Raw genomic sequence first — 18,971 nt, 5'->3', positions numbered from 1 at the left:
ATGCAGTCCATTGATTTGTTTGTAACTATCGCGAAGTTCGCCAGTGGACAAAATAATAACAATCGGTAGAAGTGTCGGAGGAATAAATTAATAATGGGTAATGTGTAAAGGCGTGTTTAATAATAATCTTTGAGAATAAAGGCACGGGCCTAGTTGAAGAGAATGATTGCAAATTAAAGTAATTTAAATGTGGAGATATTATGTGGCATGAATATTTTATTTGGGCAGTGAACCCGATTTTAACACTAATTGTTGATTTAACATTGTTGGACTCCATAATAATCAAAAATAATTTTGGTAGAAATGAGATAGGCACTTTGGTAATATGGTCATGCTATGTTTGAGGCCCAGAGTGATTTGAGCCAAAAGTTGAGATTTGGAGTTTTGTGGGACAGAAATCCGGCCCGAAATGAAAGTGAATTGTACTGATGTTGATGAAGAAATAGATGGATCTTAAGGCCTACATAGAGGTTGTATTTCTATACCGGTGATATGAGTGGCAGAAGAGAGTCCACACACCGAGGGTTAATTAATGAAAATGTTTTGAAGAGTTCCGATGAATAAATGGACTTCAAAATGGAAAAGGAAGGAATAATTTAACACTTGCAGAGACTGGAGGTATTTGCTCAACTGCGAGGTGTTATGGGATATGAGAATTATCTTAGAAGCATATGGTCTCCATGAATTAACGACAGTACGAAAATAAGGTTGCGAGTTCGAACACTATTATGTCCCGACCGATGTGAATTCGGATCTTGGTGATTTCTGTTTGGGAGAGAACGTATGTGACTAAATTATAAAGATGGGGAATAAAAATAAAAATTCTCGAAAGAATAATAATATTAATAATAATAATAATATTCCAAGTAAATCATGTCTGGATTGATTAGTGCCAAAATAAACCGGAATTGTAAAAGGGGTTATGCGGCAAACATTGATAGAGTGGACTACCGTGTAACAAGCGAAATTAATTCTTTTTAAATTAATAATAATAATAATAATAATATTTGAGAATCAGAAGAAGAATTTTTAAAATTTTATTTAAGAACACAATAATGATGGTGGGAATTGAATTGAAAATATTGAAATTTTCAAACCACTTTAATAATAATAATATTTGAAGTATAAAAAAAAGGAAGCTACTTTTTTTAATTTCAGATGAGAATAATAAGAGCGAGAAGTTGAAGTATTACGGGTTACGATAATCACGATCTCCACTATTAATAATAATGTTGATAATAATAATATTTTTATTATTTTTATTTTATTATTTCGGATGGTGATGATGAATGATACTAGGGAAGTCAGCGGGCGAATTAACGTAATAATGTCACGTTGTTGTAAATAATAAGTTAAGTTAATATTTGTAATATGAAGGCAAATCCCTACATCTGGACCATTAGGTTAGAGTCCCTTTGTCATTTCCTGCAACTAACGATTGCTTATCTTGGTTAGGAACCCGGGGAGAGTTTGTAGTTTCCCGGGTTGGTCTCATCTCAATCAAAGTGGAGGCGATAACATGGTCCATGTGATCGCGCCCACTTAGCCAACAGGTAAATTGGTCCATGACCAGATATGGTCATGGTGTTAACGAAGGTAATAATAATAATGTTATTTGTTTTACGTCCCACTAACTACTCTTTTACGGTTTTCGGAGACGCCGAGGTGCCGGAATTTAGTCCCGCAGGAGTTCTTTTACGTGCCAGTAAATCTACCGACATGAGGCTGACGTATTTGAGCATCTTCAAATACCACCGGACTGAGCCAGGATCGAACCTGCCAAGTTGGGGCCAGAAGGCCAGCGCCTTAACCGCCTGAGCCACTCAGCCCGGCAAACGAAGGTAAATCTGATACCTTCAGATATCAACGGTTCCACCACCCAAATGGAAGGGTGGTCAAAAGTGATAAATATTATGGAATCATTTTCAGGAATAATTTGCCAAATTACTGGAAAATCAAGGGTCAACAGATTTTGTTGTGTGTAAAAATTATTTTGTTTACTTAAATAAAATGCTCCTTTAGCATTTGCAAGGAAACAGTTCCAGGTTCTTGTTCTTGTAGAATAGTAAACCCTCGGTGACCGTTTAAATATCCGTTCCCATTCCTAGGACGGAGCCTTCATAATTTCCCTTTGATCTGAATATACATATAATTTGTGTGTTTTATGATGAGCCTTAAAGATAAAGATTACAGTGTCCCGTTCAATCCTGTAGTACTGATTGGATGGCGCCCTTACATTTAGTTTGAGATCTTATATCTCAAAATATTTTTTATTGTGTATTAATTACGATAGATTCGGACCGTAACACTCCCTGAGATAAATGCTGGTTGCGACTCAGGCTTTGAGCGGGTACAATACAGAGCCTTCAACATACCAATGACAACAGAGGATCTAAATAATGAACTACAACTAATCCATGATATAGCTAAATACAACGGATACAGTAAAGAAAGGGTCAATAAAATCATTCACAGAATTAAATTCCAGCTCAAAACTAACTTAACAAAAATAGACAAACCCAAGAAAGATTATGCCTTACCTTTAATAATATACCCCATAACTAATGTTTTTTTAAAGTACAATCTGAAAATAGTATTTAAAACCACGCACAACAGCACCAATATTATACGCAACACCAAGACAGTCAACAACAATAAATACAACCAATGACGAGTTTACCGTATCAAGTGCAACAATTGCGAAACAAGTTATATTGGACATACAGGCAGAAACTTCATAATCCTCTGCAACAAACATTTACTGCAATAAAACATAAATCACTTTTCATCAATAGGTCAGCATATCAAAGAATTCAAACACAGGTTTATGGACATGGAGAATGATATGAAAATATTAAATATAAGTTCTAAGGGCCCCCTGCTCAACATAAGAGAAGATTTCTACATCTCCCTAGACCAATACGCTAATCCTAACTACAATATAAATGACATCACAGATAAAACCATTATCATCTTTAATATAGTTATTCCCACCCGAAAAAAATTATTACCTCAAAATAGGTAATAAACTGAACACAACACGTTCCAAAAAACTGCCGAACAATATGCCCAGCTCCACCCCTATACCCACAATAGCCACAGTCCCTACCCCTCATTACAGCGAACATAAGTCCAAGGCGAACACGTAGAAGAACGCAGCGAGCTCTCAAACAGAACTTCACCCAACCACAACAGCAGTAAGTACAAATTCACACTCCCACACATCCTTAGGCATTCCCTGTAACTTACAACACTTGACTCATATCAGTTTATATTCCACAGATAACCATAGCACCGGTACATAAATATGACAAGGAAGGAGTTACCACCAAAAATCCAAATTCAATCAAATCCATAAAACCAAGATTTCGTCATCTGCTTCAAACTTTTAAGAACAAGATTTTGTTTACAGTTCAGCCATATATTGTCTTTGTCCACACTATTGGATCATTCAATGACATGTGTTTTTATTATAAGCATACATGAAGACATCTTTCAATCAAATAGAACATTCTCAAGAACCTACACCACTGTTTACGAGCACAAAATCAACAGACGTAAATATATGCTCACAAGACTATAACATGAAGCCTGAAGAAGGAATACGCAAAACATGAACTTTTAAATCCATCGAGTGTTTTATATATATATATATATGTTTTAAGTGCTTTTAATGTGTTTAATGTGTACATACAATCAATTTTTAAGCTTACGTTAAGTTTTCAAAACCATATTTAAACCTCAAAAACAATTTTACTTTTACAGACTTACAAATGAAATGACAACATACATCCAACTCATACCACTATTAGACATCCGGATGTGCTAATGGATGACATCTTTTTAGATAAGCAATACAAACCATGCCTAATAAATGTAATATGATTTGTCAGCTGATGATGACCAAATAGGGTCAAAACCGGTACTGATGTAAGTCTATATTTACAATAAACAGTATTGATATGGTGGAATTTCTTTCTTATCCACATACTTATCCAGTTTTTGGAGTGCTGCATTATTACAAGTTGGACAAATTTAATGATAATATACTCACGTAAATGGAATATTTCTCAGGAAAACAGCATAATATTCTTCGTCTTTCCCTTTGTCTTCAGATGTCGTGCCCTCTCCATTTTCTCCTTTTTCTTCTTCATTCACGCCTGCATCCTCATGCACATCCTTTGCCAGTTCATTCTGGGCATTCTCCTGGTTAGAAGTGTCAGGAGCACCATTCGCTTCTTGTTCCAACATTTTACTGGCTATCACATAACCCCACAAAAGCTAGTTGTTAAGCCGCTCTCTCACAAGCAAGAGTTCTCAAGAGTGAGGTTCTCTAATCTGAAAAAGAAAAAAAAAGAATAATTAAGAGTATATGAAATAAACATAAAGAAATAAAGAAATGAACTGGATTAAAGCCACTATGTATATATTTATTAATAATACAATGAGCCACGAAAACTTACGTTCATTAAAGAGTACATGATGCCTGAGCAATATAATCAATAAACAAATATAGCATACATACCACATCAAGAACTAAACAATCTACTAAAAAGAGACAACACATCTATATTGTACACGTCCTGATAGTACTTTATGGGAACAAAAGGACATTTGGTTTAATTTTCACTTTATTCACGCATTCCCATGGACGAAATAACAGCTTATAGCCAGGCCGTCCCGTTGAGGCAAGTAGGCCGCAACTGGGTCGAGCGGTCAAGGACACATGGGTTACGTCACAGCGTTAGCGGTATGCTAATGTCATGCGAGACTGGAGAAGGGGAGTCAGGTTTCTAGAAAGATCTGTATTCTCGAAAAAGGGAACAAATCACAGTTAAGCTGCAATCTCGACCAATAATAACTCTAATCGGGAGATTACGCCACTTAACCAGATGATTGGGGTAATGTTAGGACAAGGAGAAAAACAAAGACTCTCATTCTCTCTCTGAAAATGTTAGAAGATGGGACGGAACAAATTTTCTCTCCCTGAAACAGTTAGAAGATGGTATAACTGTTTTTTCAGCTACATCTGGAAACTTTGAATACGCCTACGCAATCTTATGGACTTTGTCTGCAAATGTCTTATGAGTTTGTATGCCAACTTCGAGTTAGAACTTCATTCTACGATTTTGTGTCGATTACTTTGTTCTGAAGTAAACTTGGGAATATTTCAAGTTGACAAGAAGAAATTGTTATTTCACGAGCGAACTTGTGAACCTGTCTAATAAAGTGGATCAACATAGATTACCATTAGTGTGTAAGTCAGCTAGAGACAACCTCAAGCAGTTTATGGCGATAGTATGCAGGTATGCAATTGTAGAACATTTGAATCTAGATATAATTCAGCTGATACTAGCAAGGAGTTATACGTATTGGATACTATTCCAAGGAGCCAGTGAATGAATAGAGCATTAAGTATTGTACATCTTTGCATCAAGAAACAGACAAGTTAAGTATAATAGTGCACAACGTAGTGGTGTAAATATTAGTGGATCAAATTTCTAATTTGAATCTTAGTTTCAGCCTAACTACGAGAGCAAGGATATCCAGATTAATTTAACTGAATTATCGCCACAACTTTGCATCGCCTGACATCGTGGACGTCATGTACATCTAAGCTGAAATTGTGTGAGCCAACACTATGAATTTGTACTATCCAATGAGACCTGTCTTCACGTCTACACATCTCAGCTGAATCTGTCTGCATCGAGAAACATGAGTACCAATTAAATATTATTTAATCTTTTCTGTAGATTTTTGTCAATTGCATTCCAGATTAATTAATTTCTTTATTATTAGGTTAATTTGATATTTTCTTTCATCTTGGTGTTGGTTAATTAGAGCATAGGTGTTATTACTTCATTAGTCAAGTATGTGTGTGAATTACGATCTTCAAAGATTATCAGTGGAATAGCGAGGCCCTAATAATAATAACAAATATAAAAATAATAACAATAATAATATTTTTGGAAGCTGACAGTAAAGCAATGGCTTAAATTAGAATACAATTGATTGAAGGTGAGACGTTTCCTAACTGTCTGAATCAGATCGTAACATTAATTTCATTCCTTGGCAGCCACATGATATTTCTTTCTTTGGAATATTTTCTCATGAGAAAGGGAATAATCAGAAAATAAAGGTCAAGGGAAGTAAGACGGGATAATTAAACACAAGTTGTTGAGAGTTAAATTTAGTTGTAAGGTGACAGTTGAAATGCTGAAGATTTCCAATTCGACTGAAATTATATGGAATCTATGCGGCGATTGTGGTGCATGATTGGGCTAATTGAAATGGTGGATTGAATTATAACCACATGGTGACCACTATGGTACATGTTCGTCATGTATGATAAAAAATTAATTTAAATGAACTCGACAACAATTAAAGATTTTATGCTGTGATTAAGTATTGATTGAGTACGACTGAGCATATGTTATCTGAATTTGTCCCCAATTGTACGTGGTGTTGGCAGAGAGATTTATGTGTGTCGTCATTGTAGGGTCATCTACATAATCTGAGGGCTCATACTCTAAAAATAAAATAATAACAATAACTCTAGGTAACAATAAATTAATTTTGTAATGAAACCCTTATCTGACATGATGGTGAGGTTGAGATGTATTTGAAATCTTGCGAGATAATTAAGTGTTTTTTCACATTTTGGATTTTCAGAATGCTGGGTGTATTCACATAGCACGAGATTCTGATCATGCTGAACCCACGACTATGATTTATGCTGGATTATGCTCTAATATCTCCAACAAATGGTTTAATACAGTAAATGCAATTTTGTTTCATGATGAACTACATTGAATACAATCGAGCGAGGTCTCTGAAAGGATAGAATAAACCAAAGATTCGGATAAGAAAAAAATTTGAAAAAATGAAGGTAGTAAATAATAGAAAATGTAATATAAAGAAATTGAGCCATAGGAATATAATATTCACAGTCCCAGTTGACTTATTGACGTGAGGGAGAGTTAAAAGTCTCATATAAAAAATTAAATGATACAACTAAATATTAAAGAATGAGTGTAGGTTAAAATGCACATAAATTGACGATAGGATTAAATGTTGCCTATAATTAGAAAATGGTAACTTAGAACATAAAATTGAACTGAGAAAATTAAAACATAAAACTATTAAATCATTACAGATTTAACCCAAATCTTTATGTATAAAATGTACAATAGTATAGGTAAGAATTAGGACATAGAAATAAAATAATAGTCTAATTTCTTCAAGGATGTGATAATAAAATTAATAATGAACTCTACATGGTTACTACACTAATGAGTAAGTAAGATGCTCAATTTCTCAGAAGAAAAAAAAGGTGTCAATTGAAACAGGGAAGGTTTTTTTGAAATATAATATTGTTAGTTGAGATAAAGAGTTTTCACCAATGTTGAAAATTTTGATTGTTTTACATTTGTGACTTGTCTTCGATGCCTGGAAGAAGAGTACACAGATTTTTTTTGTTTATGTGTAAATCCTAGGGAAGCTCAAGGTATAAACTTGTAATATTTTTTTCCTTCATACTCAAAAAATTTCTAAAGTTTATATTTCATGAATGATCAAATTTTTCTTTGCGTTCAATAAATAATGTCCACTTTGTTTTTGTGTAATTTATTGTGCTAGCCTTCACCTATCCTGCCACCAATGCCCTGGGAATAAATTTTATTAAAATGTCCTGATAAAGTAATTTCGGCTCTACAAGCATTCCACCCTTGGAACTCTCACGCAGCCAGCTGAGCGACCCCGGAAAAGGGGAATATGTGTATGAATGTTGGGTATTCAGCCCGAAGGCTGGTTTGATCCTCCACAGCCGTACCAACAGCTGTCATAGCCTAGGTGTCACTGAAGAGGCATACTAGGGAAGTGAGGAGTGACGTAGTTTCCCCGATGCTTTCCTCACTGAGCCAGAAGTTATTACATATCAGTCTGCCAAGCCCACTGAAATGCATGCACCAACTGACCCTATGAGCGATACTTTCACATCATTCATGACAGGGACTGGCTGCATAAGAAATGGCTAGCATCACTCATACCTCAGTCACCTTCATATTGTCAAAGCCAAGGAGGAGACTGTGACAGGTCAATGAAAGCACAAAATTTATCCTAGCCCATACCAGAAGACATAGTGCACTGTAAACACTGCAACTTGCCAGCAAAGGCATAAGGGGAATATATACATAAAATAACATTTCCCGACTGACTGATTCATCATCACGCAGCCAAAACCAAAGGACGTTAAGAAATGAAATTTTGGGGATACGTTTATATTTGAGTGTAGGTGAACTTAAAAGTTTAGACATAAAAATTGGTATTTGAAATATCCTTTAAAAATTAACACATTTTTTTGTTTTGGGAAAATCCCATTGGGAGGAGGCAAAAAAAAGGTGAAAAGAGGGTTGAATACCTTTTATGAGATACTTATAACTCAAAAACTGAAGATGAACAGACATAAAACTTGCTATTTGGAATCTCGTTTAAAAATAAAAAACTTTTTTTAATTTTTAGAAAATACAATTAATGGGGTGAACAGGAGTGACAAACGGGGTGAATTTTAAAAAAGACTATCTACAGTATACCTTACAAACATAATATGTTAGAGACGTGAAAATTTGTAATTTTAATCTCTCTTAAAAGAAAGAAGCATATACTTTTATCCTTTTCGGTAAAATCACTTAAGGGGGGCATAAAAAGGACTGAAAAGGGGTTGAATTCTTTTTGTTAGGATATTGATATCTCTGTTGAGAATATTTATATATATATTCATATGACTCGGGCCGAGCCACCATCAAGTAGTGCCACCTGCACACTACCGTTTCTTTTTCCATTTTGACACGTTACGATTGTAATCTCCATGTCCATTGTTTTCACTGCTTCCATCTGTGATTTACGTATGTAATAAACAGTGTCATTCTAAATAAACCGTGCTGACCTTATTACTATCCGAAACATTTTGCCTTTTAAAACAATCTCAAAAACTGAAGATATTACAGACGTGAAAATTGATATTCAGAGTCTTCTTAATAAAGAAATACGTATTATTTTGTTTACGGAAAATCCATGTGGGGGGGGGGGGGCATGAAGGAATTGAAAAATTAGTTCAGATATTAGTATGAGGATACTTATATCTCAAAAAAAAAAAGATGTGAACATTTCTATTTAGAATCTCCTTTAAATATAAAGAAACTTTTTTTTTTTCAGCAAATCTGCTTAAGGGGGAAGGTGAAAGAATTAAAAAATTAGTTGAATTCTTTGTATGAAAATACTTATATCTCAAAAACTAAGAATGCTACAGACGTGAAAATTGATATTTGGAATCTAATTTAAAAATAAAACAAGTCTTCTTTTGTTTTCGAGAAATCCACTTTGTAACAGTTCAAATCCCGTTACAAAAGGATATCTGTATTTTTATTATTATTATTTTTATATTTTCATCTGTGATATTGTTATTATTATATCATCATCATCATCATCATCATCATCATCATCATTATGTCCATACTATTATTATTTTATCTGTGAGATTACTATTATTGTATTATAATTATTATTCAATTCAATTCTGCAATGCTTGTCGCTTGCGTAATTGTAGTTAAATGTATGGATATATACGTGTGTGTAGATTAACACTAAAAACATGTACAGTGAGAGTTGCTGTATATTAGATGTGGATGTGACATTGTTACATTGTGCAATATTGCTGGCATTACTGCCAAGTCATTGCTACATTATCATGCTTGTTTAGCGATGAGCTCACGTTCTTGGAGATACCTACTGGGTGCTGCGGGCTATTTCGCCATAGGGTGTAACATTTGTCGCGAGGTGGGAGTAGATCATAGTTATTTCTGGAGAACGTAGGTGTGTCAACCAGTCTATATAAGGTGGCTGCATATTGTAGCATCAGTCATTAGTTAAACGGAAGGTGTACAGTGAAGAAGTCAAATGGATAAGTGAACAGTCACTGAGTGAACGAGATGGAGAGGCCTCAGTCGGTCATTAAGTCAACGGGAGTGTACGGGAAGGAGAGGACTCAGTGAGTCATTAGTCATTTAGAGAGTGAGGCCACAGTTGGTCGGTCACTTAGTTGAAGATACGGACGGGAAGGCTTACCACGAAGTCATAGAAGGACAGACTTACTAAGAAGACATCAACTGGAGAAGAAGCAGTCACATGGATACATCACCAAATTAGGCATGACACATCTACAGTAAACACCAGATCAAAGGAATACGTCGTAATTACATTCAAAGTGTTGAAGGTACAGTCAAGTGAACCAGTGAGGGATAAATTTCGTGTAAAATTGTTAAATGTCCGGTCAAGAAGAATTCATGCCTAGTTTCTTTCAGTTGCAATCTCATAATTTCACATTCTTATCTGTTTTATCGCAACAAGACTTACTATTTTTCTATACAATTTAAAGAATATATTTTGTTCTATCAAATGAATTCATAGTATTATTTCAATGGCAGAATTAGATAACCTCAAATTTAACGGCGAAACCGAACGCCAATCACCTTTTCCCAGAACTTATATGGTATGTTGTCACAAGTAAGCTTATTAACCCACACCCTAGAGATAGTCAAGAGTCTCATTCTATTATTGCTGTACTGAGTTGTAGCTGGCGCCCTTCAAATAACGTATGTGTAAGTAAGCAGGTAAGAACTAAGTGTGAGTACAAGGTCCGATGATTGTGTATTTTATTTAATGAATATTAATTTTCATAATTTTCAATTTAAATTCAGGTTAGTATGTTTTCAAGTAAGTAAACAAGTTACGACTATATTACAACTTAAGGGAGTGAAGGAATTGAAAAATAAGTTGATTTACAGTATTTTTATGATACTTATATCTGAAAAAAAAAAAAAAAAACTAAAGATGTTACAGACGTGAAAATTGGTATTTGGAAACGCGTTTAAAAATAAACACATTTTTTGTTTGCAGAAAATCACTTAAAGGGTTGAAAATTGAAAAAGCGGGTGAATTTTTAAAATGAGTACTAGTACATCTATATATATAAAATAACTTGTCCTGACTGACTGACTGACTGACTGACTGATTCATCATCGCCGAGCCAAAACTACTGGACATAAAGAAATGAAATTTTGGGGATATATTCATATTAAGATGTAGGTGCTCGCTAAGAGAGGATTTTTAGATATTCCGTCGCTAAGGGGGTGAAAAGAGGGTTGACATTTTAAAAAGAGTGTATCTATATCTCAAAACTTTAAAAGTTTACAGATGTAAAAATTGGTATTTAGAATTTTCTTTTAAAATAAAGATACACGTATTTTTTTGTTTTCTGAAAACTCCAATAGGAGGGGTGAAAAAAAGTGAAAATGGGGAAAAATGGGTTGAATACCTTCAATCAGGATACCGGTACTTATATCTCAGAAACTGAAGATATTACAGACATGAAAATTGGTACTTTTGATCTCTTTTAAAAATAAAGAAACACGTATTTTTTTGTTTTTGGAAAATCCAATTAATGGGAGGGTGAAAAGGGGGTGAATTTTTAAAATGAGTGAATCTATATCTCCAAACTTTTAAAGTTTGCAGGTGTAAAAACTGGTATTTAGTATCTTTATTAAAAATAAAGAAACACGTATTTTTTTGTTTTCGGAAAATCGCAATAGGAAGGGTGGAAAAGGGTGAATAATGGGTTGAATGCCTTTAACGAGGCTACTTATATTTCAGAACCTGAAGATATTACAGACCTGAAAATTGGTATTTAGGATCTACTTTAAAAGTAAAGAAACGCGTATTTTTTGTTTTCGGAAAATCCCAATAGGAAGGGTGGAAAAGGGTGGAAAATGGTGAATAATGGGTTGAATGCCTTTAACGAGGTTACTTATATTTCAGAACCTGAAGATATTACAGACCTGAAAATTGGTATTAGGGATCTACTTTAAAAGTAAAGAAACGCGTATTTTTTCGTTTTTGGAAAACCCAAATATTGGGGGGTGAAAAGGGGGGTGAATTTTTTAAAATAAGTGTGTCTACATCTTAAAACTTTAAAATTTACAGATGTAAAAATTGGTAGTTAGAATCTCCTCTAAAAATAAATGAACACGTATTTTTTGTTTCCTGTAAATCCCAATAGGAGGGGTGTAAAAGGGTGAAAAATGGATTGCATGCCCTTAATGAGGATACATATATGTCCGAAACGAAAGATATTACAGAACTGAAAATTTCTATATGGGATCTCCTTTAAAAATAAAGAAACACGTATTTTTTAGTTTTATGAAAATCCAATTAATGGCGGTTAAACAGGAGTGACAAATTGGGGTGAATTTTTTGAAAGACTATCTCTACAGAATATCTCGGAAACGTAAAATATTACAGACGTAGAAAGTTGGTGTTTAGAATCTCCTGTAAATGTAAAGAAACATAGGTGATTTGTTTTTGGAAACTCCACTTAAGGGGAACTCAAAAGGGGTGAAATTTTAAAATGAGAATTTTAACAGTATATCTAAAAAAAACTTAACACGTTACAGAAGTGAAAAATGGTATTTTTATCTCTATTAAACATAAAGAAACGTGTATTTTTAGTTTTCGGAAATATCACTTGCGTGGAGGGGGGGGGGGGGGTAAAAGTGACTGAAAATGGTGTTGAAGTCTTTTAATTAGGCTACTGATATATCAAAAATGAAGATGTTACAGACGTGAAATTTGATATTTTCAATCTGCTTTAAAAGTAAAGAAACACGTATTCTCTTAAACTCCTATGAAGCGGGGGGGGGGGGGGGGGGCTGAGAATTGAAAAATTAATTGGCTTAATTGTATGAGAATACATACATCTAATAAAAACTAAAGTTGTTACAGACGTGAAAATTCGCATTTGAATCTCCTTTAAAAAACAAAGAAAAACGGGGTTTTGGGCGGGAAACCATCTTGGTGGGCGGGAGTGTAAATGAGTTGAATTCCTTTCATGAGGACACATGAATCAAAAACTGAAGAAGTTAGAGTCGTGATAACTGGTATTTAGAAGATCCTTTACTATTAAAGAAACAAGTATTATTTTGCGGGAAAGTTCACTTAGGGAGGGGGGGGGGGGGGAGTAGTGTGAAATGAAGTGAAAAAATAAATTACTTTTATGGGGATACTTATATCTCAAAACTGAAGGTAATAGACGTGAACATTGCTGTTTGGAATCTCCCTTAAACATAAAGAAACAAGCCTTCTTTTAATTTTTTTTTGGGGGGGGGGGTTGGCGGTAAATAAACTTAACGGCGGTGGGGTGTAGAAGGAGGTGAAATCAATTGATTTTACTGTTATTAATGTACTTATAAGGATCCTCCGTTGCTCAGGCGGCAGCGCGCCGGCCTCTCACAGCTGGGTTCCGTGGTTCAAATCCCGGTCACTCCATGTGACATTCGTGCTGGACAAAACGGAGGCGGGACAGGTTTTTCTCCGGATACTCCGGTTTTCCCTGTCATCAGCCATTCCAGCAACACATAATAGTAATAATAATAGTAATAATAATGTTCCGGACCGTCGTCAAATGTGCGGACCGCGCTGGTAACGGCTCCTGGACGGGTAATGACTAAGAATGCAGTCCGGCCGCGGGTTCAGTGCCGCCAAGGCACCCAATATGACACCAGGCCGGATCTCCTGAAGGATTTTATCCATATTAAAAATGATTAAAGGAAAATATGGCAAAGATTTACGGACCCAACTGACCAGGAGGAATACCTGAGCCTAGCCCGGGAAGTACGAAATCGATTGCTGGAAAGGAATATTGAAAAATGGGAGGAAACATGCTGTAAAATAATAGAAAACGAGTCAGATCGGGAATTTTGGTCGATTCTCGCAGAAAACGAGTCAGATCGCGAATTTTGGCGGATTATATATCTAAAACAATAAGCATTCAATTATAAAATTCAGTATAATAGCGTAGCGAAGCACGGGTATCTTGCTAGTCTACAATATATTTCAAAAACTGAACATGTTACACACAACAAACTTGGTATTTGGAAAGTCCTTTAAAAATACAGGAACATGTATTTTGTTTTGTTTTCAGAAAAGGCACTTAAGGGGGTTGAAAAGAAGTGAAAACAAGAGTTGAATTATTTTTATGAGGATACTTTTATCTCAAAAAGTGAAGATGTTACAGACGTGAAAATCGGTAATTGGAATAGCCTTTAAAAATAAAGACACCTTTTCTTTTGACTTGAGAGAAGACCATTTCTCACATGTACAGTTCTATGTTATATGGTCATGTTAGCCCCAAAAGGCAATACCACAAACGTGGTTTACAAAGAGTTTCTGGGGTAAATAAAACTCCATTTTTTGGAGAGTTTTTATACTTCATGGATTTTCAGATAATGCTTTAGTACAGTACCGAGGGACGATTACCTTTATCAAATTACAAAACCATGCGAGCAAAGCCACGGGTAACTGCTAATAATCTATAAAAACACTACTGTGTACTTTGGGCAATACTGAATGAATGATTAGCATGAATCCCTTAGCCAACAGTTAGTCAAAGTGTTTTTTTTTCTTTTTTTTTTTTTTCCCCCCCTCTACTGGTTTAATGTCACACTAACAAAATGAGGGCTTTCAGTGACGGAAAGAAGGAAAAGGGCCAGGACTGGGGTAACGGCCGTTTCCTTAACTAAGGTGTGAAAATGGGAAAACGTAGGAAAACAACTTCAGGGCTGCCGACAGTGGGATTCGACCCCATCTTTATCCCGAATGCAAGATCATTGCTGCGTCTCTAACCGTGCAGCCAACTCGCTCAGTCAATGTACATTACTCAGTTGTATCAGGTGACATATTGTAACACATTTAAAGATGTTGCAGTGGGTATACCATATAATAGCACATTTCTGTCTGTACCAACAGTGATTTCAAGAGGTTAATGTGGCAATAAAGGCCGAGAGTGCAGGGAGGCTTTTGAGAGGTGACAATGACTGTGCAGCAGAGACAATGGGTGATATGAATAAACTGGAGACGTATCTCTTGTCTCATAAATATTAAGACATGTCTCAAATATATATGAATAAAAAAGCGATGTCTCAGCAGTGACCTTTGCTCCTTGAGACACAGCTCGTTAGCGGATTCTCTTGGAGACACATCTCCAAATGTATATGAATAAACTGGAGCTTAGTCTCTCTGGATGGAGACTGATCTCAAAATTTCTTGAGACTGCTCAGAAGGTGACTCATGGTGATAGCATCAGGCTGAAAACGTGATGGTGGAGTTTATGATGGTTTTACAACGGAGAGGAAAAATTTATAAAGCAAGAAGAGATTCTCTCGAACATGATTATAAAGATCTCTACCGTTTCCGGAAAGAAAATGTGGAATGGTTAGCACAACATTTTCTGGAGCCGATACACGAGACATTCATATAACATTATGATAAAGATGATGACGATGAAAGCCATTAGCGATAGGATTTACATGCATCATAGTCTAAAATATTCAAAATCAAACCAGAAATATGCAAAACCGTACAACATACAATTCTGAACATTTTCTTAGTAATTATTAAATTAATTTAATTATTCCTAATCTATTCCACATTTGTGATTTTTCTGTACGTTGACAATTTTTCGATTCACAAAATACAACTAACATTTTATAAATAAAATTAATTCACAATCACGGAAAAGGCCGAAACAAAACATAGTTATGTTTAAGATATGACTTACAATTATTCAAGGCTTTCATTATTCACTTTGTCCTGCTCCTTAGCTGAATGGTCAGCGTAGTACTCTTCGGTTCAGGGGGTGCCCGGGTTCGATTCGCGGTCAGGTCAGAGATTTTAACCTTAAATCCTCAACATTCCTGCAACTCACACACAACACTATCCTCCACTACAATAACACGGGAGATGACACCCATCCTCGTCGGAGGGTCTGCCTTACAAGGGCTGTACCAGGCTAGAAATAGCCATACGAAATTATTGCCTATTATTATTATTATTCACATTTTGATATCTGGAAGGATATTTTTTCAAGTTTGAAAATTATTGCTATCACATGTTGGCCAAATGGTATTGAACGAATGTATGAGTATCTTTGGTCCTGGTGTAAGCTATTCAATTTATGTTTACTTTAAGTGCCATAAAATTCCCTGCCCACGCCTTTTTCAATTGCACTGTTTCTAAGTTTATTTAAAAGTTTCAGCCGGCAGCTCGTGCCCTTGAGAAAAATATGCTGCAACTGGTTTCACAACATTTAAAAGATTCGCATGACATTATTCGGCCAATGATTTGCTGCCTCTATGAGAGTTGCTCTTTCTCAACCATCGCATCAAAATCTCACTTGTGCCGAATACTACAAGGGAAGCATTTGGTTTGGATCAGACAGATTTCGATGAAACTTCGACGAATTGTCAATCCACCTGACTTATTGCTGATATTCACTTGGTCATAAAATCAACGACATTGTTATAATTAATTGCTAAAGAACAGCTGGGTGGTTTGCAGCTGTATTGACCTTGCATATGCACTATAGAAATGCACTGATAGTTCTATTTTAAAGAAATGCAATGATAGTTCTATTTTAAAGTTACATTAAACAGTGCGCTTTAGAGTGAAAATTAGATTTTGACAACATGAACAGAATGTCTTGCTCGTCAAACCCATTTTACTAACATGCACAGTATATAAATATTTCAAAATATTAGACTTTTAATACTTCTTTGTCGTTTACAATTGAAGCTAAAATATGTAATATGAAACCCTCGTCATTTGTATATAAGCCTACATGCTATAAATAGCCTTAAACTTTCAGATTCTTGTTGAGAGCGATTAATTTGGTCACACTGTGGGTAACTTATATAACAACGTCAATCATACAGCGATGTTCTTGATCATCCTACCATGTTTCATTGAAATCGCTGTCAACTACACACCACGTTCCATTTAAAACTGGAGCAAAAATTTACTGTCAATAAACACCGGTACGAATATATTATTTCACGGCAGAACGGTTATCACCATTGAGTTCCGGATGTCTTAGCTCATCATATTACTAAGTTTCATTGCAATTTGTCCGGTCCAAATCAAACAACTCCCTTGTTAGTTATATTCTTTTATGAATATGGATAGCATTTTGTATTATTTCTATGTTTTGAAAGTTTGAAATTTAGACAGTTTATGCAACAGTATATAGGTACTGGTTGTATAGTATATACCGGGTGAGTTGGCCATGTGGTTAGGGGCGCGCGGCTGTGAACTTACATCCGTGAGGTAGTGGGCTGAAGCCCCACTGTCGGCAACCCTGAATATCATTTTCCGTGGTTTCCCATTTTCACACCAGGCAAATATTGAAACTGTACCTTAATTAAGGCCATGGTTGCTTCCATCCCACTCCTAAACCTATCCCATCATCGCCATAAGACCTATCTGTGTCGGTGCGACGTAAAACAAATTGTAGAAAAAGTACATTATATGCAGAAACACCAGAAGCTATTTACAGGCATGATCAATAAACTCTTCATATTCGTGAAGAATAAAGTACGAATCATGTTTAAAAAGTGTGAGTGACTTTCAATGACCACAGAAAATTATGCATTTGAATGTGGATCCTAAATGTGATGATTAACTTCTTACACAATATCTTGAAGGAAACTTACAAGAAAAGAAACCTTAAATCACTCGTTCCCAAGCTGGGGTGCAAGTATACCAAGTGTACGAGCCACTACGTATATGTAAGCCTAAAAAGAATTGAAATAATAACTAGTGATGATTATTGAATGTTGATTAATACGAAAGGTATAGTTTGCAGAATAGGCTGCCAAGTGAAACACAACTGAAGAAGAAGAAAAGGCTGTCAAGAACTATTCTAAATGAAAAAAAATAACGGTGAGTGTTCCATTTCGGTTGTACTTATTTGTTCTGCTCTTTTCTCCCTTTCATGTAAAAGATTTTCCATTTGCAGTTGCAAAACCTGTTTTTGTACTGAAATGAGTTGTTCTGTTTTTTTTGAGAACACACTGTCACTTTTCAATCTTTTTCACTTGTAAATCTAACACTTTCATCTGTTCCAACAAAACCACTGTTTGTAGCTCTCCAACTGTTAATTCACTTGTCGGCCGACGGATACCAGAGCCAGTGTGTGAGACTCCTCAAGTGGAAGGAGGCAAGTCTCGTTTGCGAGAAACAAACTTTATTCATATACATGACGAGTTCTGTCTCGCAAGTGACTTCCGTCTCAATCCTCCTTCGAGACTTGTCTCCGAGTTACATCTCATTTTTATTCATATCACCCAATGTGTAGCCTATAGATTAACAGGAAACAAAAACTACTGCTCGCAAACTGTAGAGTCTAGTGATAAGGAAGCTCCTTAGAAGAGGCTGGAAGCAGGCAGAATGCATTCAGAATAATCTAGAAGAGGAAACTGCAAAAATCTTATGTAGGGTTATATTTAAAAGCAAATCAGATGAGAGTCAGTCTTGTGTCAATCATGAGTGAGTGAGTGAGTTATGAGATTGTCACAAGTCCTATGCATCAGAGTACTATAGTGAATTAAGATAGTCTTGATTGCACAGCATGCACGAAAAGGAGTATTAACTGTTCTCGATCAAGGCTGTACTGTGAAAGGCCTGTTGAAGAGCAGGAGCAAGGGCTGTGAGATCACTCAATTGAGAAGAGGTGAATTGAAAAACTCAAACACAAGTGAACGTGTAAATAACTGAAAGAATACTTTTATAAATTTAGTTGATAATAAAACATCATAAGTCTCTAAGGACTGATTTTAAGGGCCCTGATAACCCACCACAACTAGTTTTAGAAACAGGATTAAATAGTGATACGTGCCAGCCCTGTCATTAGCCCCCCTTCAATATTTCCTGGAAGGAAACAGTGAATCAGCTCAGATATCCCAGCCAGGGAGCCTCTTCCCTCTATTGCACTATTCGTCTTGTTTAGCGTGGATGATCTTGAAGGGGAAAGGAGAACGTTCCTTCTCTAACCGCACCGCAAAGATTCCAGTATTTCATCAGTAGGG

General features: G+C 35.6%; 1 protein-coding gene across 1 annotated transcript in view; it reads right to left on the bottom strand.

Moving 5' to 3' along the window:
* LOC136874792 (uncharacterized) overlaps nt 1-18,971 on the bottom strand; it is a 262,590-nt gene that overhangs the window by 234,401 nt on the left and 9,218 nt on the right. Inside the window, exon 2 of the mRNA XM_067148464.2 lies at nt 4,055-4,338. Within this exon, the coding sequence (XP_067004565.2) occupies nt 4,055-4,251 (197 nt within the window). The 5' untranslated portion in view covers nt 4,252-4,338. The remainder of the gene's footprint in view (nt 1-4,054; nt 4,339-18,971) is intronic.

Source organism: Anabrus simplex, chromosome 5 (assembly GCF_040414725.1).
Source record: "Anabrus simplex isolate iqAnaSimp1 chromosome 5, ASM4041472v1, whole genome shotgun sequence".
NCBI classification, from domain to species: Eukaryota; Metazoa; Arthropoda; class Insecta; order Orthoptera; family Tettigoniidae; genus Anabrus; species Anabrus simplex.
Note: the sequence above shows the minus strand (reverse complement) of the source record. Positions and strands in the feature narration are given on the sequence as shown.